Source organism: Sprattus sprattus, assembly GCF_963457725.1.
Source record: "Sprattus sprattus genome assembly, chromosome: 2".
NCBI lineage: Eukaryota > Metazoa > Chordata > Actinopteri > Clupeiformes > Clupeidae > Sprattus > Sprattus sprattus.
The window spans coordinates 49,919,062-49,943,770 of NC_137921.1; the positions used below are offsets into that span (position 1 = coordinate 49,919,062).

The 24,709-nt window shown below is 44.3% G+C and overlaps 2 protein-coding genes across 2 annotated transcripts in view; one reads left to right on the forward strand and one right to left on the reverse strand.

Moving 5' to 3' along the window:
* Positions 1 to 694: 694 nt before the first annotated feature.
* Positions 695 to 16,201, forward strand: crtc1b (CREB regulated transcription coactivator 1b; the record flags this gene model as incomplete). The annotated part of the gene is made up of 14 exons (XM_080832276.1): positions 695 to 847; positions 2,420 to 2,536; positions 3,126 to 3,271; positions 3,609 to 3,662; positions 3,869 to 3,993; positions 4,201 to 4,286; positions 4,399 to 4,442; positions 4,725 to 4,948; positions 6,596 to 6,750; positions 7,232 to 7,480; positions 9,050 to 9,154; positions 10,106 to 10,192; positions 10,643 to 10,823; positions 11,789 to 16,201. 14 exons carry the CDS (start codon positions 695 to 697, stop codon positions 11,998 to 12,000), a joined length of 1,938 nt encoding a protein of 645 aa, XP_080688402.1. The 3' UTR covers positions 12,001 to 16,201.
* Positions 16,202 to 16,895: 694 nt separating this feature from the next.
* Positions 16,896 to 24,709, reverse strand: part of comp (cartilage oligomeric matrix protein) — a 10,893-nt gene continuing 3,079 nt past the window's right edge. Inside the window, exons 4-19 of the mRNA XM_080832393.1 lie at positions 23,513 to 23,664; positions 23,154 to 23,291; positions 22,990 to 23,064; positions 22,746 to 22,895; positions 22,368 to 22,472; positions 22,131 to 22,238; positions 21,462 to 21,621; positions 21,220 to 21,338; positions 21,029 to 21,081; positions 20,442 to 20,635; positions 19,827 to 20,005; positions 19,676 to 19,724; positions 19,341 to 19,537; positions 18,691 to 18,863; positions 18,189 to 18,328; positions 16,896 to 17,337 (exon numbers count right to left, since the gene is read on the reverse strand). Of these exons, the coding sequence (XP_080688519.1) occupies positions 17,279 to 17,337; positions 18,189 to 18,328; positions 18,691 to 18,863; positions 19,341 to 19,537; positions 19,676 to 19,724; positions 19,827 to 20,005; positions 20,442 to 20,635; positions 21,029 to 21,081; positions 21,220 to 21,338; positions 21,462 to 21,621; positions 22,131 to 22,238; positions 22,368 to 22,472; positions 22,746 to 22,895; positions 22,990 to 23,064; positions 23,154 to 23,291; positions 23,513 to 23,664 (2,051 nt within the window). The 3' untranslated portion in view covers positions 16,896 to 17,278. The remainder of the gene's footprint in view (positions 17,338 to 18,188; positions 18,329 to 18,690; positions 18,864 to 19,340; positions 19,538 to 19,675; positions 19,725 to 19,826; positions 20,006 to 20,441; positions 20,636 to 21,028; positions 21,082 to 21,219; positions 21,339 to 21,461; positions 21,622 to 22,130; positions 22,239 to 22,367; positions 22,473 to 22,745; positions 22,896 to 22,989; positions 23,065 to 23,153; positions 23,292 to 23,512; positions 23,665 to 24,709) is intronic.

Below are 24,709 nucleotides of genomic sequence, written 5' to 3' on the forward strand. Positions count from 1 at the left end.
CAGTTGTATTTTCGCTACAACACATGATAAAGGTTTGCAACATCGTGTGCCCTGATAAAAGGCAAGCATTTTTAAATGTGAGCCTGAGCACAAACACCGTTGCTTGTGTATGTTTCTTCCATTATTTCCATCATGTAGCGTTAAGTAAGCATGTGGATAAAACAGCATCAAAATGCTGCAGTGGCGTTGTAACAAAATCAATAGCTCGTGCTCAACGGACAAACGAAACTGACAAAACCGAAAGGGTTTTAGAGAAGAGCCCTGATTCGTGTGATTGTGCACTCACTTGGACCTCTCATTATTTGATTCACTTTGGTATAAAGGAACGAGAGGTTTAATTAAATGTAATGGAGTAAAAAGTATGAATTTTCACTTTGAAATGTAGTGAAGTTAAAGTATAAAGTATCACCAAATAGAAATACTTGAGTAAAGTACAGATATCTGTTACTAAAGAAGTACAGGAACGAAACTGTCCACCACTGACTGTAGGCTAATGTAAAGTTGTTTCAGAACGAAGATTGACATTAGACAAGAGCGGTGGAAAATGCGTACAGTGTTATAAATTACTGCTCTTGACATTATAAAGTTACAAACTCGTGTCAATGCAAGCTTCATTCATAAAATGACCATTTAACTTCAAAATCCATCATTCTGCGCGTCATGACGACGCCCAGTGCTGCTCACGTGTTACGCAATGTTCTGTTTTGGAGAAGAACGGAAGATGGCGACCTCAAACAATCCGCGAAAATTTAGCGAGAAAATCGCTTTACACAATCAGAAACAGGCTGAGGAGACAGCTGCATTTGAAGAGGTCATGAAGGATCTCAACATAACTAGAGCTGCAAGGGTATGCGTCTTTACTTACGGACGTTGTCGCAGGCGTGCTACCATATGTAGCAGCATTAAAATAACCAGGGACAGCTGAGCTACCGCTGCCAAGCCAATATGCCAACGATAGCTTCCTTGATAGGTCTGTAGGCTACAGTCTATTACGGTGACACATTACTAGTTAGGTAACTAGGTTAACAAAATAGTTGAGTCATACCATGCATGGTTTGTTGTTTAATACTACTATGACTGTCGTTGAATACTGTGGACAAGCATTCTATGCGTTATCACAAGTGTAAACCGATGCCTTAAAAATCATTGCCAGCGAGCTCACCTGCTATCGTCTTGCTAGCCTAATTTCGACATAATGTTGACTAAATCACTAGAAAGTGACAGCACCTTGTCTTCAACAGTGTCAACACCATGTTAGTCCTCTTCACATCTCAGTTTTTATGCGATAAATATATCAGTATTTTTGTGTAATAATGAACAATAAATAATCCATTGAATGATAGGTTCACTTATCAGAGGTATTGTGCCAGCTATTTGCCTAATGGCTTGTTATCCAAATCTGGAATTAAATGCGAATGACTGGCAAGGAACTTCATAGTATTGGAAACGTTTGCTTAGTTTTCACTAGAGCGACGTCTTCGGTTGATATGTAGTCTAATTGTAGAGATAAATCATTGAGAAGACATCGAAAATATACCTAATGCAATAACACATAAGCACCTTGGCCAGAGTCGAGAGAGAAATGTCAAATCCCGACGCGCTTCTCTCCTCAAAGATGCTGCGCTTTCACAAACAAACGTAGCCGACACGTGAACCACAGTATGTTGGGCAGTTCAACGCTGTCGCTTGATTGCATTATCATGACTGGCTTGCAAAGACTTCTCCAGCTGGGTTATTGTATACGATGAATGTATGGTTAATGAAGTAGTAAATGGAACCACTGGGGAAGTATGGCTATCAATGTATTAACTGCATGAAACCAGGCGACGTTCAAAATGTATAGGGAAAAGCTGTTACTGAGGAGAACCTATTCATTTGAATGTTTTTAGGACTGACTGATATCGCCTCCTAATGTCATGATCAATGTGCTCCGTTGCCTGCTGTCCTTCCAGGCCCTTTTTTTTTTTTGTAAGTTGAGATTTTTATTTGCTTTTCATTATGAGTCAGTTTATTTATATGTCTCTTGTCCCCTAGTAGCCTAAATGCATCCTGATCCCTTGATCTAAGATCAGTCTGGGTTTGTCTTATAGCGTTTCCGTTCTCAAGTCCTCCTTTAAACTCTGCTCTGATCTGGCTGCAATCAGAGATTGACTGGCTGACTGACTGGTTTTAGTGGGCTAGATCTGAAACCCCACAGAAGTGTGTAAAGAGTGTGAAATTCCTGAGCTTTCCCTTGAGCCTGTTCTCATTGCCTAGCGTACTGCTGCAAGTAGCCTGACCACTCTTTTCTCTAAGAGTCTCTTAAAGTGCACCACCACTCATACACTTAAAAATTCATGCCCCACTCATTCATCTTGCTCATTCATGAACTCGCCCATTATGCATTTTGCAGTCATTCATGCCGTTTTACTTTGCACAGTTGCAGTTACAGAAGACCCAGTATTTGCAACTAGGGCAGAATCGTGGTCAGTGCTATGGAGGGTCACTGCCCAATGTCAATCAGATTGGAAATAGCAACACTGACCTGCCTTTTCAGGTGAGCTTCTAGAACTTTCTCACTTCCCAAAGCTATTCTCTTTCAATGCTGTGTTCCAAAGGGTGAAGTTCACAAGTAGTTTCAAAATGTTTGGATTTTGACTAGAAGTTGTTGCTTACAGCACAAGTAAAGCATTGCATTTTGATGTGAAATGGCTATGTATATTTTTCTTCCGTTTGAAAATAACTTTATTTGTCCTATAAACTTCACTGATGAAGAAGTGTGAGATGGCTTTTTCATTAGTAGGGAGGAAAGCGGTGCCAAATCACACTGTACAATGGTAGTCTGCAACAAATGACTAAAACCAGGACAAACTGAGAATGCCATTGCTTCCAATTTCATTGCTTTCCATTTGTTAAACATTTTCAAGATTATGAGGCAAAGAATATTCATTGCTTTTGAGCTTGCTTATTTTGGCCCATCCCTGAGACCCTATTCAGAAACATTGCCCTTGGTTGATTTCAGACAATCTGTAATCCAGCTAATCTCTCGTGGTCCATGATGCCTCTCTTTAAAGATCACCCCTGTCTTAGAGTAAGCAGGTGTGGGTGGTTTGTTATAAGTCTTGAAATATGCTCATTTCTGGCAGAACTCTTTACAGACCTCCGCCATGGACACCAGTCGGACCACGCGCCACCATGGTCTAGTCGATCGGGTGTACCGCGACCGTAACCGGACCAGCTCGCCGCACCGCCGTCCTCTGTCTGTGGACAAACATGGCCGCCAGATATCCTTGTCCTCAGTGAAAACTTCCCTTACACATGCAATAATCAAAAGCAAAAAAATTCAACAACTGACATATTATGCACCTAATTCAAAATTGTACTGGGACTTGCTGGAAGTTGCATCACTAACTGATAATTGAAACTGTCTTCAGACAGGCTTTAGTTTAGTTAAGTTGTTTTTGTAATGGATCCTAAACACACAACATTTTAGTCCCTGGTGAAAAAACATGCTTTGGAACAGATTGAGCTCATGTCTGTATGTAATGCCTGGGACGATGGGCATTCATCAGAGACGTGTGTGTGGGTGTGTGTGTTTTGTGCCTTAACTCAGTGTATCACATTGACAGCTGTCCTTACGGATCCGTTTACCTCTCCCCTCCGCCTGACACCAGCTGGAGGAGGTAAGACTACAGAGTGATCAGATACTGTCTGCTCTCCTCATGTGTTAAGGCCACTCTCTTCACTCTTTCCCTTCCTTTCTCTCTCTCTTGATTTTTCACTCTCTCATGCTCTGTCTCCTCTCTGCCCCCTTCTGCCTCTCTCTCCCACTCTCTCCCTTCCTCTTTCTCTCTCTATCTCCCCCTTTCTCCCTCCTCTTGTACCTCAGGACAAACTCAGACTCTGCCTTACACCAGAGCGCCATGAGCCCCGCCTCTCAAGACGTGTTTGCAGGAGGATCCCAGGAGCTCCAGCCTAAGCGAGGTTTGGACGAGTCGCTCGCCCTCCTCTCATGTAATGGGTTATATCATTGCTTTTCACTGTTGTTTTGAGTGTGTGTCACTATCGGGGTGTTAGCGGGTCATTATGACTTACATGATTATTGGGGAAATAGCATCATGAAGTATCTTTGGGATTCCGTACTTCACTGACAAATTAATAAATGTCAATGTTAATACGTGGCCCTTTTGTTAAACTCTCTCTCGCTCTTTTGTGTCTCAGTTCTTCTCCTAGCTGCGCCTGGGACGGAAGAGACAGACACAGAGATGGAAAAAGACACCCAAAAGGAAGGCTGGGATGAGAAGAAGGTATGGAGACTGGCCCCTACCCCTCCCCTCTTCTTCCTTCTTGTCTTCCCTCTCCATTACCTGTTCCTGCGCTCATAATATTAGCTGAATGTTCTCTTCTGTCCTTTTCTAGAATGGAGCGCCGCGGCCTAAATCTTGTGAAGTGCCAGGAATTAAGTGAGTGTGCCTATCTCATTCTCACAGAGACATGTTCATGAAATGGGTCTTTTAGCGAGTGAATTTCCCTAAGGTATTGTATGTAATACATTACGATGGAGTCAGTCTTTCTCAAGAACTCCTTATGCTACCCACCCTTCATTCTGGTTTTGTTACTCTCTCACACTTTTGCTTCATCTCTTCCCCCCCCCCCCCCCTCACACACACACACACACACACACACACACACACACACACACACACACACACACAAATACACACTTTCACTCTTTGCGTTCTCAGCATATTCCCATCGCCAGATCAGGAGCTCAACACGTCCCTCGCCCCGGCGACCCACAACACGGGGGGGTCTCTACCTGACCTGACCAACATCCAGTTCCCTCCACCGCTGCCCACACCTCTGGACCCGGACGACACTGTGGCCTTCCCCTCGCTCAGCTCGTCCAGCAGCACGGGCAACCTGTCCACCAACCTCACTCACCTGGGCATTGGCACCATCAGCCCCGGTAACAACACCGCTCTGACACCCGTAGAGTGCATTACTCTTACACCAGTTACTCTAGCACAACACCCGTAGAGTGCATTACTCTAGTATGACCCAGTAGAGTGCATTACTCCAGCTCAACACCAGTAGAGTGCATTACTCTAGCACAACACCAGTAGAGTGCATTACTCCAGCACAACACCTGTAGAGTGCATTACTCTAGCACAACACCAGTAGAGTGCATTACTCTAGCACAACACCAGTAGAGTGCATTACTCTAGCACAACACCAGTAGAGTGCATTACTCCAGCACAACACCAGTAGAGTGCATTACTCTAGTATGACGCCAGTAGAGTGCATTTCTCTAGCACAACACCAGTAGAGTGCATTACTCAAGCACAACGCCAGTAGAGTGCATTACACTAGCACGACGCCAGTAGAGTGCATTACTCTAGTATGACGCCAGTAGAGTGCATTACTGTAGCACAACACCAATAGAGTGCATTACTCTAGCACAACACCAGTAGAGTGCATTACTCTAGTATGAAGCCAGTAGAGTGCATTACTCCAGCACAACACCAGTAGAGTGCATTACTCTAGCACAACACCAATAGAGTGCATTTCTCTAGCACAACACCAGTAGAGTGCATTACTCCAGCACAACACCAGTAGAGTGCATTACTCTAGTATGACGCCAGTAGAGTGCATTACTCCAGCACAACACCAGTAGAGTGCATTACTCTAGCACAACACCAGTAGAGTGCATTACTCTAGCACAACACCAGTAGAGTGCATTACTCCAGCACAACACCAATAGAGTGCATTACTCTAGTATGACGCCAGTAGAGTGCATTACTCTAGCACAACACCAGTAGAGTGCATTACTCCAGCACAACACCAGTAGAGTGCATTACTCTAGCACAACACCAGTAGAGTGCATTACTCCAGCACAACACCAATAGAGTGCATTACTCTAGTATGACGCCAGTAGAGTGCATTACTCTAGCACAACACCAGTAGAGTGCATTACTCTAGCACAGGTTCACAATCCTCGTCAGCCTGGGGTTCTTTTCCTCTTAGGGCCCACTCCCTGCTCTGTTTGGTAGTCAGGTTTGCCTGCTCCTTATGCCTGGCTGAACTCCTCAGAAGCATCAATCAATCACAGCTGATATGGTTCTTTCAGGGCATTTTCAGTAACACAGTCATTCAGTCAGCTGTGTTTGGAGCGGGGATAGGTGTGAGATAGGAGTTGATGGTGACCTAGAATTAAGAATACCTGATTTTGGTATAAAGCAACTTTGTCAAACAACTCACTTGTAATGTAGGGTCCTATAAAATTTGCAATTACATTTTTTTTGCCAGGTTCTGTGATCTCCATTTTTTTCAGTTCAGTTCAGTTTTTAAAATTTTCATGAGCATCAAGTTAGAGTCCAATCAATTATTCTCAGGACAGACTGTGGGTTGCAGGCTACAGTGATTGCTGTTTTCTGCGATTGAATTCTGCGATTCTGTCCGAGGTCTCGCAGAATCAAAGGGCCCTAGTAATGTCAGTCCTTCCGTCAGGCGCATTTGTCAGGCATTTGTCAGTCCGAGACTATTCTGGCATCTCATATGTCAGTCAATTGTCGGTCCAAGACCTGTGACCTGTTTGATTCTGGCTCTCCCACAGGCATCAACACTACCCAGGCCACCATGACCATCACAGCGCAGCACGGCCAGCCCACCATCATCCCCCTCAGCCTCAGCCTCAGCACAGACACCCAGCAGCAGCAACAGCAGCAGCAGCTCTCGCCTACCCTGTCATCACAAATACCCATCACACAGGTACACATACCACCTTATACCATACACACACACTCACACACACACAGACACACACCAACCTCTCATCGCAGTTACCCATCACACAGGTACACACACCACCTTATACCATACACACACACTCACACACACACACTACCCTCTCACTGAGATACCCATCACACAGGTACACACACCATGTTATACCACACACTCTCACACACACACTCTCACACACACACACACACACACACACACACTAGCATCTCATCGCAGATATCCATCACACAGGTACACACACATCACCTTATACCTTATAAATAGTCTACTCGTCCTGAGCTTTCTCAACTTATCAATGTTCCCATGTGTGCGTGTGCGTGTGGGCGCCTGTGTGTCTGCGGTTGCCTGTGGTCATCTGAGTGTGTGTTGTGTGCGGCTGTGGTCTCCTTTGTGCGTGTGCGTGTGCGTGCGTGCGTGTGTGTGCGTGTGCATGTGTGTGTGACAGGCCCTGACGATGGATGCCTTGACCCTGGAGCAGCAGCTAGCCCAGTACCCCCTCTTCAGCCTTCTGAATGAACTGCAGAAGCAGCAACAGCAGCAGCAACAGCAGGGGCAACAGCAGAGCCTCCCCCAGGGCATCCGGCTGGTGCAGCTGCCCCCCCTCACAGTCCAGGCCAGCAACTCGCCCTCCTCGCAGCAGTCCAGTCCCGTCACGCAAACACATATCTCCACCGGCACCGTCAACATCAACTCGGTCAGTTCTCCATTCTCTGGCCTTGCTTTGGTGTTCATAGTGGATGAATGAATGTCCTCAGTGAATAGGAGATGATTTTACTTGGGGATTTGTTGTTTTTTTGGTTTGTTAGTTACACCACATTTGTGGTCACATCCGTTTATACCCTGAGGTGTTAATGACTTCCTTGGACATCCTGTCCACGCTCTGTGCCACCTACTTGAAGTTCGCTAGCGCAGCACTGCACTAGTTTTGAGGATGAGTAGACTTCTCAGGATAGTGACCATGGAGCAGTGCCTGACCAAAGATGTGCATACTTCCCATATAGGGCAGAGACATAGTGCTTAGTATGCAGTGCTTACTTTATAGTGCTTAGTACGCAGTGCTTACTTTATAGTGCTTACTACATGGTGTTTACTACATACTGCTTACGACATAGTGCTTACTCGTACTGCAGAGTGTAGTCTGAAGAGGGCTCCAGAATGATGTCTGATCTAGTGCTTGTAGCGTCTCTATGATCAGGGACATAGTGCATAGTACTTCCATAATGGACATAGTGCATTCTTAAATGATTGATGATTGACCCACATGATCTCTGAGCTGCTCTCTAATACTGTTTTTACATTCTGAAAGAAAGCATGAATATAATGGGTGATCACTCAGCACGGCTAAATGGAAAGGGAGTAAAGTAGGTTATATCTTGGACATTATCTAAAAACAAATCGATGTAATATATTTTGATTAAATATTTAAGTTTCACCAAGCTTGCTTCATGTATAATGAATAGATCAGGTGTCTTTTTTTATAAGTCACCTGATCTCACACTGGTCATCACCTTCAGTCTAGCACCACTGAGGCAACATTCACATTGGCACGGTGAAATACGTGAAATTCTTTTCTTGCCCCTTCCTTAAATTGTTCTTACTTTTAAGTTCTGCATCAACCTGATTAATCCCAGCGTTCATGTCCTTTCTGTATGTGTTCTTTGAAACTTTTAAAGTTTCTCACTACAGGAGAATTGTGTTGTTTTAACGTTTTCACAGAGTCAGGTTTCAGTGAATAATGTGTTATAGTCTAGTTCTCTTCATTACTAGGTTTGCACCTCCTTTTCTAATTCGTTTTGTTCATGTTTAGCTTTAAGGTTTGTAGTGGTTGTCCTGCTTCAAAACGCACAGTTACAGAAAAGTTTTTTTTGACATTTGTACTCCTTAATGTAATTTACCTAAAACTGTAGATGTAGGGAATCATATTTTAAAATACCTAATAATTATACTGTTTATTGTTAAAACCAGTTCAAAACTAGTTAAAAGTTGTGTGGTATGTAGAAAAACAGAAATAAAGTAGTAAAGTTTTAGTTAGAACCCAGAAAGAGCATTTACATTTTGTGGACTTTTCCCTCATGTCAGGGTGTCTGCGGCTGACTAACAGAAGGAAGTGATTATTTTTCTTCCCAGGGGTCAGAGAGTGAATCTTTGGACCTGCCCGCCGCAGTCAGAGTTACTGTGTGCCGGTCCAGAGCCTAGTGTAGACGCACACACACATATCTGTCCCAGTTTAACATGGAAATGTTTTGTCATGTTCATGTGCTAGTTCACATCCCTCCCACAGTACCGCACCCAGACTGGGTCCCCAGCCAACCAGTCTCCCACCTCGCCAGTCTCCAATCAAGGCTTCTCGCCCGGAGGCTCGCCTCAAGTAAGGGCGACCAGAGAAACAGACAGGAACCTAAAGGCGAAGCCGCCAGAAAAGCTTAGACTAGAGAGTAACTCCAGCCGCCTCCTCATCATTCGGTCTTCCCCTGCCCTTCCCTCCGTTTTGCCTCTGTCCTCTGACTTGGCTTCTGTGTCCAGTGGCTGTCCATTGCAATCTCCCATCAGTGTGGCTTGAGGCCCAGCCCTCGCGTGAAGTCTGCTTTCTGTGTGCCCCCTCACTCTCACACACTCACACTAGGCCTCTGGTGCATGGACACACCGGGGAGACCTAGACTCCACACTCCGTGTGCCGGGAGCCTCAGCATGACTACTACTGGGGATGGGTGAAACCGATGAGGGAAATCATCGTTTTTGATTCATGTATTGGCTTTTTGTTCTGCTCGTGTCAGAGTTTGGAATTTCAGAGTTGGGACGTATCCTGGAAATGTGGAACTGACCTAATCAAAACTAATGCAATCTGGTGTTTTTCTGACCCTTACCCATAACACGTAAGCTGCTAAACTGACCATCAGGCCTGTGTGAGTCATATGAGCTACATTTCCAGTTGAGAGTTCATGTTTGGTGTGCCTTTGCTTCATAGAGTTCCATTCTGTAGTTCTGTAGGCCTCTGACACTAGAGTTGTCTGTCTGTCTCATTACTCCTCCCAAGGCTTTCTTAGCAGGTTTGGGGCACATAAGATGCAAGGATGTAGCTTTACTGTCAGGTTCATAGTGTAGCTATGAAGTACATATGTAGACTGCTGTTGTCCTTGTCAGATAATTATTGTCAGAGTAAGACAACTGAATGGGATCAGAAGGACTTAGTTTAACATGATCCTTACCACTATTGCTATTATTATTTCTAGCATTGTTGCTATTATTATTGCTATTGTTGTTGTTGTTGTTATTGCTATTATTATATGCTGATGACAGCTCTGTTGGCCTCCTGGTGCAGCACATTCCCCTGGTCACCAGCATGAGTGGAGACTCCTTCTACGAGCATCAGCTTGCCTCCAGGCAGACCAACGCCCTCTCCCAACAGGTGAGCCGACACAGAAGGGGGGCCCATCACCTCAGGCGGGGAAATGTTCTGCAGTTAGGCTATGTGTCTTTTATTCCTTTATTTATATTCTTCTGAGCAGGGAGTTGTATATCAGAAATATTTTGAGTAATACATTTCACCTAGGAGTTAATGGCATTGATGGGCATTTATATTAGCTTAGCACTGCCAGCCCACATTCACTATATGTATTGTGGTATAGAAATAACATTGACTTCATCATTGGATTCCAATTGGGATCAAGGTGCTGCAAATGAGTGTTGACCTGAAATCGAACTTAGTTGAACTTAGAAGCCATATTATCAAATACCATATTTCAAATTAAAACACTTATGTAGGGAATAGCAGACCAAGCTAATACTGGAGACACAGGATCTAACAGCATTCTTTTTCTTTTTCTGGGGTTTTGTTCCCTTGATGATTGGCTTGAAGCTTGAGCAGTTCAACATGATCGAGAACCCCAACAGTTCCAGTGGCCTTTACAGCCAGTGTTCCACTCTCAACTATACCCAGGCGGCCATGATGGGCCTGACCAGCAGCCACGGAACGCTCCAGGACTCAACGCAGCTAGGCTACAGTAACCATAGCAACATTCCCAACATTGTTCTCACAGGTATGTTATCAGCGCTGTACTCTCCATGCTGCTTTACTTTCATGGAAAAGAGTAGCACAGCCAGGGAGATTCCCCAAAGTGCCTACTGTGTTCACTCAGTCAGCCTAGCTCTCTCTCTCTCTCTGTCTGTGCCTGTTCACTCAGTCAGCCTAGCTCTCTCTTTCTCTCTCTGTCTGTGCCTGTTCACTCAGTCAGCCTAGCTCTCTCTCTCTCTCTCTCTCTCTGTCTGTGCCTGTTCACTCAGTCAGCCTAGCTCTCTCTCTCTCTCTCTCTCTCTCTCTCTCTCTCTCTCTCTCTCTCTCTGTGCCTGTTCACTCAGTCAGCCTAGCTCTCTCTCTCTCTCTCTCTCTGTCTCTCTGTCTGTGCCTGTTCACTCAGTCAGCCTAGCTCTCTCTCTCTCTCTCTCTCTCTCTCTCTCTCTCTCTCTCTCTCTCTCTCTCTCTCTCTCTCTCTCTCTCTCTCTCTGTGCCTGTTCACTCAGTCAGCCTAGCTCTCTCTCTCTCTCTCTCTCTCTCTTGCTCTCTCTCTCTCTCTCTCTCTGTGTGTGCTTGTCCACTCAGTCAGCCTAGTTCTGTTTGTAGCTCTGTCAGTGCACTGTGCAGGAGGAGCAGATCTTTCCGGTGTAGCAATCTTGAAGAAAAGATGTGTGAATGTAAAGGAGCAGGCTAGTCCTGGCCATTGAGGTCAGTCAGACAGCTAGACTGAGACCTTAAAGTAGCTCGGACATGGACACTTGGCATAGTCCTTTAGTCCATGAGCTGCAGGAAGACAAAGAGTTTAGACAAAGGCTCCTGGCAGTATAGCCTGTTACTACATGGTTACTACATGTTCTAACACGGCACAGTAAGAGGGAAGAAATGTGGAGAGAAAGAATAGAAGTTATACTTCTGAGCTGTCTGTGATGCCATTGCAGTGCTGTTCACTTTTGCTGTTCTCCCCCTCTCCCTCCTCCTGCTGCGCCCCAGTGACCGGGGAGTCCCCGCCGAGCCTCTCCAAAGAGCTTGCCTCCTCGCTGGCGGGCGTGGGTGACGTCGGCTTCGACACAGACTCTCACTTCCCCCTGGACGAGCTGAAGATCGACCCGCTCACACTGGACGGACTGCACATGCTCAACGACCCGGACATGGTTCTGGCCGATGCCGCCACCGAGGACACGTTCAGGATGGACCGGCTGTGACGTCCCTCAGCGGGGACACGTGTGAGGAGTGGGGGGAGAGAAGGGACAAGCCCTGCTGCAGTCACACCACTGTTCACTTTCACAGACACACACACACACACACACACACAGACACACGCCACCCTGCCCTACCCTGTTTTTAATTCTCATCCACGTGTTGTTTGTGATGGCATGCTACCAAAAACCATTTGGATGACGGGTCGGTCCGACAGCTTTGACAGACTTGGAAATTGCTGCAGTCCATGCCAGTTCAGCCAATGGAAGAGACCCGTCATACTCTACTGATGCTCCCTAGCCCTACCTAATGTTTGGTTTTGTTTGGTTTTGTTTGTTTGTTTGTTTGTTTGTTTTTGATGAAGAGAATGTTTGGAGTCACTGCCATGTGTCATGCCATCTCTGCCTCATCCGCGTTGCCATGGAGTGAACAGTAGCGTTTTCAGCTGCATCACTGACATCATATCAGGAGTCCTCTCACGTCAGCTGGGACATGTTCACCTTCGCTGTCCTGGTTACTGCTTTGGTGTCATGGATTCATACATTTATTTATTGGATATTTATTTGCTTATTTATTTTCTTGTGTGTCTGTTTACCTGTTTAGTTTTTTACACTTTTGTTACATCAGTTGCCAAATTGCCCATTGACTACCTTGTTTTTGGCCTAATTGTTACAAATACCCATTGGTGCACTTTTGAAATATGTGTAAATTGTATTTATTTGACTCTTTCATGTTTGTTTGTTGGTTATTTATTTGATTTGATTGAATATTTATTTGATTTGAGGAGTACTAGACCTCCCCCTCCACTTTGGTGGAGGGTTGTGGTGAGAGTGTTGGGCCATGCTGCAGTGGCAGCTTATGGTTGCTTGACCTGTAGCTCTGAAGAATTCTGCTTCTTCTTCTTCAGCATCACATATTAGCAGAATGTGCCAAGATGATAGAGGCAGGCCCCATGCATTCCCTTTGATACATATCTATCTATCTATCTATCTATCTATCTATCTATCTATCTATCTATCTATCTATCTATCTATCTCTTTATCTCTATCTATCTTTCTATCGATCAATCGATCTATCAATCTATCTATCTATCTGTGTCTCTCTCTCTTTCTATCTATATATCTCTACCTATATCTCTCTGTTTCTCTATCTATCAATCTATCTATCTATCTATCTATCTCTGTCTCTCTATCTATCTATCTATCTATCGATCTATCTATCTATCTATCAAGCACAGTCAGACAACCTGCTTGCATACGAGTCTGAGAACCAGAGGAGAGAGAGACAGGGGGAGACAGGATGATCATTTTAACCCACCACTGTGAAAGAAGCTGATTTTGCCTTACATGAACAAGATGCTGTTCTCTGTTCTGCGGTGTGGTTTGACTGATGTCATTGATGTCTGTGTATGAAATTCGGTTTTCTCTGTTTTATCGTTGTTTTAGATGTTGAACTATCGTTACCGTTGTGGTCATTCGATGTTGATTTTAAACTGTATTTGTTGATGAATACTTCAATGGCCAATGTATTGTGCAGTTTATAAACGGTGGTATTGCTGAGTCTAATACGATAAGAGCAAGCAAGGGGAGGCTATTACTCCTTTCAAGAGTATTTTAAGTAATTTATATACTTGCAGTTTGTTCTCTAATGTGATTTTTAATTGCTCATTTTTTTCAGTTCCACCAAGTGTACCATGTTTGCAATGTGTAAGATGTACAGGAATCACACTGTTGTTTGTGTGGACTACAGATTTGGTTGTTTGTTTGTTTGTTTGTTTGTTTGTTTGTTTGTTCGTTTTGTTTGTTTGTTTGTTTTTTTGTGGCTTTTTTTTCTGGCAGATGAAATTGTGATTCCTATGCAAAAAAGATCAACCTGAACATTATCACTGAGCCAAGTGTAGTGAGGTACACAGCACAGGTCTGCACAGCACAGCACTGCTGGGAGTGCAGGTACACCTGGGTTGTGCGTTCATGACGCACACTGACACACTCACTGACATGAGAGTGCAGGTGCACCTGGGTTGTGCGTTCATGATGCGCATGGACACGCTCACTGACATGAGAGTGCAGGTGCACCTGGGTTGTGCGTTCATGGCGCGCATGGACACGCTCACTGACATGAGAGTGCAGGTGCACCTGGACCAGTGCTGTTCAAGGCCCTTGTTGTCAGTGGTTTGAAGCAAAGTGTATTATATGCATTGTTTATATAGAGATTATGACTTTATTCAGTTTTAAACTCTGGGGTACATTCTTCACGTCTGCTCCCCTCCCCTAGTTCCGTACTGGGAAAAGAAAAACTGAAAGAGGATTTCCTTTTTATGTTGTTTAGACATATCTATCTCTCTTTTAATTTGTCTGCCAGGATCAAATCCTGGCAAGCATTGTATATAACGGTTGTTGGAGAAAAAAAACGATGACTGCATGACAAAAAAATGTTTAAAAACTGACAAAAGCATATGCAGGTTATTTTTGAAAACATACTGCTCCTGACAAACTATGGTCTCTATTTCTCTCGCTTGCTGACTCTGGAAGAGGTGCAGTATGCATGAGTTTCCCCCTCACCCTTTTAGTTTTCTGAGAGCTGGAATTAGAATGTACTTACACTCACACCAAAATTACGTCAGCCGTTGGAACCCCCTGCCGCTGGACCAACATTTTATTTGAATCCTTAGTTTGTTTTCTCTTCTCTCTCGTGTGGTTCACGTTGGCTGTGACGTGGTCATGCATGTTGGTAGTTTGTGCCTCCGTCGTCCCCTGCTTCATGCCGGGCATGCCTGCCTGCCAACTCCTCGCTGTCGCCCGGCAGCATCCTCTTCCTCCTGTAGCTCTGATACTTCACTTATCCCCAACCTTTTCGTTTCTTCCACACTAGGTTTTGGTCTTGCTCCATGTTAGGTTCTAGGTCTTGCTCTTGTACCTTGCTTTTTTTTTGTGAGTCGTTTTTGCACTTTTTCACTGGCTTCATGAAAACTGGGACTGTTTCGACCCTCCAAGCGCAGACTGTTGAGCCATACACACAGACAAGACCGTCAAAGTCACACACGCACACACACACAGAGGAGACTGTCGAGTGTAAAGGGGCTCCTGGATAGTCACCGTACAACACGGACCCCAGGAAAACCGAGACCAGGGAGTTGCTAACACAGAGGCAAGGCATTTCTCAATGCAACATTTGAAAGGGCTTTGTCTATTCTAGTGTGGTGTACTATCATGTCTATATGAAGTGTAGAATGTATATCTATTTATCCCAGGTGGAGAGAAAGGAAGCGGTGCTTTCTGAGTCAGAGAGTAGAATTGATGTCATGTGTGAATGAGGGCATTTCTCTCTGTACTAAGTAAAGATTGGTGGGAATATCTAAACACTAAGCCTAATACAAGGGCAGTACTAAGTGGAGTTTGGTGGGAATATGTAAACACTAAACCTAATTTTTGGGCAGTACTAAATGGAGTTTGATGGGAATATAAAAACACTAAGCCCAGTCCCAGCCCAGTACTCGGAAAGTAGGACGGGAAGCCTGGATTGCAAAGCGAACTCCTATAGTTTCCCCTCGGCCTTAATGAGAGCCAGCCAAGAGAGAAGGCCACTACAGAGGGGCTCCAGCCCAGGACATCTACTGTATGAGGATGATGATGGCAGCTGGTTCTGGGGAGCAAAAAGATGGCCCATGGGTCGCTATTATCTGGGGAGAGCAGGTGCTTGACTCGGTTCCATTTCTCCGTCTCTTTAAAACATAAACAGTCACTTGGTGGCAAAGCTCCAGGAGCAGGGGAGTGAAGCGGTTGGAAAACTGAAATGTTATCTGCCTTGTTTTCCCCCAAAACAAACCAAACGACAACAGCAAAACAACAACATGACAGTGACACCCTTCTCTGTTCATTGAGTTGAAACTTCTCCTGTACGCCACCTGGTGGGCAACTAACATTGAAAGTGATGATGTAAATGCAAACCTGCTTCTGATTTCTTGACATTAAAGGATGCACTTAAACCTTTCTGACGTGTTTTGGTGTGTGCTGTAAATACTGCTTGTTAAGATTTAGTTTGTTTGTTTGTTTTCTTTTCTCTCAGTCATGGCATAGAAAACAAAATAGAATGTTTCTTTCCAAAAGTTCTCATAGTAAGGCAGTTTTTCCCCTCCTCCCTATCCAATGGGATGGCCATTGTGTGGGTAACTTCTGTTGCTGTGACTGACTCCTCATGTTCTCCAAGTCTGTGTAATGTTTAATGATAAAAACTACTTTGGAAGGCCCCTTCTCATTGTATATAATCTCTTACTGAACACTGTCCACGGAGGCTTTTCGTATGTATGCTAAGTGAATCTGCATGGTGTTTCAGCTATGTACCAGATGTCCATGTTCTCCGATTTATATTTTGTAATCTGTATTTCTGTATGTGTTTTTTAAAATATATTTGAAGTACCCGTGCATGTTTGTGTCTCTAGCACCGGCAGTTATTGGTTTGTTTAGGATTATCCAGAGGTGCATTCAAAAAAGAAATATTGTATTTATTAATTAATTTAGTTGATTATTATTAATTATGTTATTATTCACATAAAATTGGTAAAAAAAAAATGCTTCAAGCTGATTATCTAGTAAGTAAGAAAGAGTTTCACCATTTAAACACAAAGGTGGAGGCCTCTGTTCTTATTGGTCCCCTATGTTGGTCACTGGTAGACTGTTGGTCAGGGACTGATATGTCAACATGTTGCTAGGCAACAAATAGGCACCAAGTTTCTCTGCATCTCATTTGAATCCCTCATAAGCAACACACACACACATCACAATGTGTAACACAATCAATGGAACACATACATTATGATTCTATAGTTTGTATAATAATCCATAATTAACTTGATCTAAAACCGTATTAATCTCTGCAGGAATAATAGTCTAATAGTCCATAGTCAAAATCAAAGACCTGTAAAGCCCTTTATTTCACATTTTAATGTTGTAATACTAAAATGTTGATGTCAACCAGGACATAGCCCGGGCATACACAGGACTATATGACTACAGGTACTGAAATGTATAGATACTCATTGTACACTTCATAAAGACATGACCATGCCCTACACCATGGGGGAAAAGTGGGGAACAACATTCAGGTTTTCCCAACGGTGCTGTTCTGTGTTTTCCTGAGTCAAGCTGATAAGAGCGACGGGACAGTGTACTCATGGTGTACTCCGCGCACGGTTCCGTCAGCGCTGAATGATTGTTTCCTGTGAATGGAATGTGTTCCTTAAGGAAGGAATCCTGCAGCTCTTGGGTCGGAGCTGACACTCGGAGATCAGAAGGACAGCTGCACCTGTTCGGCCTGGAATCTCTCAAAGTCCTCGGGTATCGTATCTGTGAAAGATCATGCATTAGGCCAGTAGACATCTATAGCGCTCACTGTGAGCTGTGTGTTGGCATGTGGGACAGCTGTAGTGTAGCACTGTGAGTTATTCTCTATTGGCCATGGCAATACAGCCTTCTTCTCTAGCTTAATTGTATCCATTCAGTCACATGAACACACCATGAACCTCAGCATTAATAAACCATAAGTAATGTTTACAGATTGTGTATGGTTTGTTTACACTTTACGTTCAGGATGTATTAACATAGTTTCACCATTAATCAACATGAACAAACCACCAACATCACTATGACAACAAGCAAACACATAATGCTTTTAAGTGCTCAAGTTGAAGTTACTAAACACATAATACTTTTAAGTGCTCTAGTTAAACTGTATTCATCTTTGTGGAACCTTGATTTTACCTTTCTTAATTCAACTGTTACAGCAGTTTGAATGGCCAGCGTTGTGTTGTATGTAATTGTAGTGTGTGTGAGTGTGTTGAAATGCATGTTAATGACTATGCTAGGAATCATCAAATACACAATAACGGCTGAACTGGACTGAAATGAAAAAATGAAGGCCAAAGTGGACACTGAGGTGTGTTTCCCTGAAAGCCTTGTAGTGCAATGACCGTGTTAACGGACAGTGAGCGAAATTACACTCTCTGTCTCTGTGACTTTGGCGTCTGGCCTACAGCACCTTGGAGGAAACATCTCCCTGATAGGTAAAGTGTTATGAAATCCCCTGGGCCTGTCATGTTTTAATCTGTCGGGTGGTGTTCTAATTTGGCCGGTGGTGTTCTTATCTGGCCGGTGGTGTACTAATCTGGCCGGTGGTGTTCTAATCTGTCAGTTCTCACCGTTGCAGCGGTAGCGCAGGTTGGCCCAGATGATGTTCTCTTGAGAGAAGCAGAACACCCCAAGCCTGCCTCCTCTCATGGTGGTGTCGATGAGGATGCCCGTGTCCGCCACCATCTGAGGGCCCTCATAGAAACGAACCCTTAACACACACACACACAGAGCACACACCATTGCCTTCATCAACACACACACAGAGCACACACCACTGACTTTATCTTCATGTGGAATACATAACATAGGGCATCACAGGGATCACTCAAGCCAATGCTTTTATGGCCGCACTCCATATATTTCTTGAGATACTATAAACTAATTAACAAGTACAGTGTGTATTTTACATTAACATTACGGTGTCATGGGATGTACTTGGAGTTAGAAATGGATTTGATGTTTACGTTTAGTGTGTCAGGTGTGTAACATGTAATGACCTGTATTATTATCTGGTACTGACATTATGTAAAGTACCTGATGTAGCCCTCCTATGCAGTGCAGTATTATTACCTGATGTAGCCCTCTGTCGGTCTGTGCTGGAGGAACCAGCGATAGGAGGTCTTGTCCTTCCATCCTACGTTGCGTGAGTCCTTCCACAGTAGCTTCACCTGGTCCGTCGTGTCTCCCGTGTGCCACAGCGAGTTGCGCAGGTTCTCCCCTGGTCCTGTGGATGACTTCACAGCCTGACGTATATACATCAGGTTCAAAGGTTTAAGGTGGTTTTAAAGTTTAAAGGTGCGTTCAAAGTGGCTTGAACTGCATACTGGGGCCCAAATGCCCACCATAGAAAGCTGACACATACATACATCAGGGTGTTCTAAAGGCAGGTTAGAGGGTGAATGTGATGGCCACAGAGGCCCTAGTCATTCGCATGGAAAGTGGGGATGTCTGCTGTCTAAACAGTTTCATCATCATGAGGAGTGACTAGTCATTTTAAAGAAGATTTTGTGTGATTCTTAGACTGGAAACTTCAGTCCTTCCTTCTGCAGACATTCAAGGCCAACACCAGTAAAGCCCCGGTCTAAGCCATGTGTTTTTCCTCTCTTGATTTTAAATGATGTTTACACTGGCACTGCCCTCAATGACGGCCAGTAAGCATGCAGGTGTTGATGGAAGTTTGTAAATGGTGTTTTTTGTTAAATGGGTCCAATGTAGTCTACCTTCAGCTGGATGCCGGGCTCAGCCACGGCACGGAAAGGATTGGCCTGCCAGTAGATCTGCTCCACCTGCTTCCACATGACCACGTAGAAGCTGGAGCTGTCCTGATAGCCAAATATGAAGCCGGCATAGTCATCGTCAGTCACAGTGTTCACATGAAATGTCCCCTCAAAGTCGACGCCGTTGAATGCAGTGTAACCTGTGACGAGGAAAGCAGTACTTTCTTTACAGAGGAGTCGCAGGTTTCATATGTCTTCTGTTATGTAACCATAGACACTGATGACTTTTCTTGAAATGTTTTTCTACTTAGTGAGAATGACAGAGTGTGTTCTCTTACCCACAGCCAGGCCAGGATCGCTGTTCATGGTCTGAACAATCTCTCTGCCCTATTAAAAAGTTTAAGACACTATTCAGTCAAACGTCAAAGAATCAAAGTATCTCATTGGAAGACAAAATGTTTGGAGTAGAAGTACGAGTGCAAACTGGACCTGATTGAGGACAACCCAGTTGGGGTCTATCTGTGCGTCCCCCTCGGGGTCGAGCACCACGGTCTGGAAAGCTCTGAAGTCTGTCAGGGTGATTTCTGCGTTCTCTGGGCAGTCATCATATTTATCCACGAAGGTATCGTTGTCAAAATCATTCTCACACAAATTGCCAATCCCATCCCCTACAAGAACCAAAGGGCAGAGGCAAAAGTTGGACACCACCCTGTAACACATTTGTGCATACTATACAAAGCAATTTTTTAAATATAATAACATATTTTGAAAAGACGCATTTAAAGACAGTGTAAGTGTTATAGCAACTGTGTGCTACCATTAGAAGTCGGTGATATTAAATAAACTGATAAATTCATTCATTTCTGATAACTTTATACAAAGTGAGACCACTGCTTCATCACTTCCTGAGACAGTCAGTGGGGTTGTTGTGGCAGCTATTCAAAGTCTAAAACCTGCATAGGCCAGTGGTTCCTAAAGTGTGGGGCGGCAGTGGGATTGATGATATGAAATTAAAAATGTTTAAAAAAATGTTCCAATTGTCATGAAAAGACATGGGAACTGCTGGCACAGACATGACACATAGGCACCAGTTGTGGAATGTACCATCGGAGTCCTCTTGCAGGGGGTTCGGGACGAGGCGACAGTTGTCAGGGCCGGGGGGGATGAAGTCGGGGATCCCATCATTATCGTCGTCGTCGTCACACTCATCCCCAAGGCCATCGCGATCAGTGTCCAGCTGAGAGCTGTTAATGACGGCTGGGCAGTTATCCCGCGTGTCCTGATGTCCATCACCGTCGCTGGACAGAGATTCAGGACGAACACAAACACACATGGCAATAATTACAGCAGCTAGCTTAAAAAGATTAGCCTGTAATAAAGAACTGTGTCACATTTGTTTGTGACTGTGGAGGAATCGGATATGATACCAAACCTACAAAGGCTACACTAACAAGGCAGTTATACCAGCTCAACACAGATCTATTTATTTTGTGATTGTCTTTTGATAGTTTTACTACTGAGAACCTTCAGAAAAAGCACACAAGGCTCCAGGTACAAAGAAGGCAATACAACAGAAAGGGGATGAAAGTGGCCTGTCACAGAAGTGTTACAGAGACCTATTTATTTCTAATGTGAATCAGTGAAGCTATTTGAACAGTGACACAGTAGGCTCAACAGCAACATTAACCTACCTGTCCTTGTTGGTGTCACAAGGGTCCCCAATCAAGTCATTGTCTTTATCGAGCTGTGGAGAGGAAAGTACACGGGAAGAAAAATATGTGGGTGAGAGAGAGTAGGACACCAGGTCACTTGTGGTGTTGTATGTGTGTGAGTAGAATATCTGCGTGTGTGTGTGCCCCTTGCGTGTGTGTGAGGAGTTCACCTGGTCAGGGTTGGGGTCATAAGGACAGCTGTCACAGGCGTCCCCTACTCCGTCTCTGTCTCTGTCTTTCTGATCAACGTTGTGCTTCTTTTTGCAGTTATCTTGGTCGTTCTTGATACCTAAAAGTGATAAAGGTTGCGGATGAATTCAGCATTTCCAGGACACGAGTAGCAGGTGAAGCTGCAACCGATCCACCCCACATATGTCCCATGTCCGGCCCAGATTGGGTTGTTCTGACCTACCATCTCCGTCGATGTCATCGTCACACTCATCGCCCTTGCCGTCCCCATCAGTGTCCCTCTGATCGCTGTTTTTTACCAGGCGGCAGTTATCACAGGCGTCACCAAAGTCATCCTGATCCACGTTCCTCTGGTTCACGTTTGGCACAAGCACACAATTGTCCTGCCAGAATACACTTTCAGGGTCAGCGTCCTGATTAACATGCATGAAATGTCGCACTTATTGTTGAGGTGAGGTGATATCTTGCATATCTACAAGTCAGTCAACCTTAGTGAAAGCAGAAAAAAGTGTTGTGTGACCCATGTTGTTCTGAGCTGCTGTGGGATTTTTTCCTTTCATCTGGTCTCAGAGTTATTACATGAACAGGGCCAAGCAGTAAAACAGGAGAAAGCAAAAATCCCTCAAATCTGTCATGAACAGAAAGACCAACCCCTTCTAGTAAGCTGGGGTCTGATGCAGAAATCTGTGTGTCACTGTGTGTGTGGTGTCACTGTGTGTGTGTGTGTGTGTGTGTGTGTGTGTGTGTGTGTGTGTGTGAGTGTGTGTGTGTGTGTGTGTGTGTGTGTGTGTGTGTGTGTGTGTGTGTGTGTGTGTGTGTGTGTGTGTGTGTGTGTGTGTGTGTGTGTGTGTGTGTGTGTGTGTGTCACTATGTGTGTCACTGTGTGTCTAACCTCTCCATTAGGGATGTCATCACCATCTGCATCATCGTCACATGCATCTCCGATGCCATCTTTGTCTGCGTCCTCTTGACCAGAGTTCGGCACAGTTATACAGTTATCCTGGTGGAATGGAACACAGTACATTTGATCAATTTCAGTGTCTGACATCATAGACATAGATAATAGATAATAATTATGGATTCTCTCCTTGTGTTGGTGTATTATTCAGATGGCAACAACTCTTCCCACCCTTTGGCAGTTTGTTTCAGGGCAGGCCAACTTCTGATCTGGGAAGCCATCAATGTCAACATCAGGCCCGCAGAAATAACCATTGCCTGCCCATCCAACATGACACTAAACAAAAAAAAAGGGTTTACAATTAAAATGCATTCAGCTCTTGTTCATGTGTTTTAAGTCATGAATCTAGTATCCATGACATTGTCATTACATGGTGAAATTGTGAGTCAGGTGTAGGATTGTGAGGTCATTAGAAATTCATTGTGAGGTCATAGTTATTGAAAAGTGATCATAGATCCTGAATTGTGAGGTCATAAGAAAGTATTTGTGAGGTCATAGGTCATGTCACAGGTATCATAATTCCATAAAGGGCCTCATTTTGAAACTTACAACACACTCTATTGACCCGTCTGGTTGAGGAATACAGTCTGCATTGGTGTGGCATGGGTTAACTTGGCCGACCTCACATCCTCGGTCTGCTCTGCATCCAGTGTTTTGATCTCCAACAAACCCCTTCTTACAGGTGCACCTGTAAGATCCCTGTCAATACAGAACCAGTAGCATGAGATAAAACACATGGTCTACAGTAAAAGGGCATGAGAAGAAACTCACACAATTATGGCTGATCACATACTGGTGTGTTGATGCAGTTAGCATTTTCCACGCAACCTCCGTTGGCAACTTCACACTCATTGATGTCCTTGCAGGTCTGCCGGAAGATCAAAGAACAAAAGAGGCTTAATCTGTGTCTAAAACACTGCTGGCTGCCGTTTAAAACTGTGTAGGGAAGACCCAAACCTGTCTGTTGGACATGGCATAAGCAAGCCCGACCCCATGGACTTGTGGGCCTGTGTATCCCGCAGGACATGGACCACAGCGATAACCAGGGGAGGTGTTAATGCATCGCACCCCCATGTGACACGGCATCACTGAACACTGCACACATGAAAGCAGTACAGAGAGAGAACTATTATACAACCACAAAACATGACTAATAGACACAACGACAGCCATACAATAGAATAATCATGCAATGTGCTCACCACTGAAGCATAATGAATGAATACTTGACTACTTGATGTGCGCAGTAATAACATGGCATGGATTCACTTTAAGGTCATACAGTTGGCAAACCTGGACGCAGCACAGCAGCTCACCTCGTCCACATCCATGCAGTGGGTCCCATTGCCCACCAAGCCATCTGGACAGGGGCCACATTGGATGCCATTTGGCGTCACAGTGCACTGGACCCCGGGGTGACATGGGTTAGGGTCACAGGAGGGTGAGGGAGGCCATACACCTTTCATGGCTGCAGGAAGGGGAGACAAGCTTTAGCTTTTCCTGTGGCGTTACAGTTTTAACCCGATACATACTTTGTAACAGGATGGTTAAAGGCATTACAGTTTTAAGCCTGTGGTTTTTATTAGGATGGTAAAAGCCTACAGTTTTTTCCTATCGTTTTAGGCAATTTACCTAAACCATGTTCACATTCCCTAAACACTTCACACAGTGAGCATACCAGTAGACCATGTGAACCAAACTGTGGTTACTTGCCCCTATGCTAAGATACAAATGCTGGCAATGACGCCTTCTTCCAAATTTCATGGATACCTGCCCCAGTCAATGTTCACTACCGGCAAAACGCTGTGGAACTACAGCATATTTTACCAATGTTTAGATACTCAAAACAGTTAACTTTCAGTTCAAAACCTAACTTATCAGTAATTTGTAGATCACTGTAGATGGAAAGATGCTTCATTTGGACAGTCAAATTACGTAAGTTATATGTTTGAATAAGAACAATTATTCTTATTTTAGCAGATAGTTGACTGTATTTATTTTATTTTAATTATTATTATTTTTGTTTTCCTGTGCACCATAGTTCTTGGTGAATTGGCATCGAATTCCTTCATTGAAATACAGCTAGACAGGCAGAATTTAGCAACTTTAGTGATTGTATGGGATATCCTGGCCTTTCACAACTCCCGCCAAGTCACAGGGTGGTTTGCAGCGCATCCTAGGATGGTGTCCCTATTCCTGCCGCCGTACTCTCCTTTTCTCAACCCCATTGAGATTTTTTCTCCGCATGGAGATGGAAGGTCTATGACCAACGCCCACAGGACCAGATGTCACTTTTAGAGGCAATTGCTGCTGGGTGTATGGACACAGCCCCCGAAGACATCCAGGCCTGGATAAGGCATGCACAAAGATTTTATCCACGATGAATGGCAGGAGAAACCATATGTTACGATGTTGATGAAAATCTGTTGTGTTTGTGACTTGTTTCTTGATCAAATATTACGTAATTTCCCCCCCAAAAAAATCTTATTTTAGGTTTCTGATAAAACACTCAT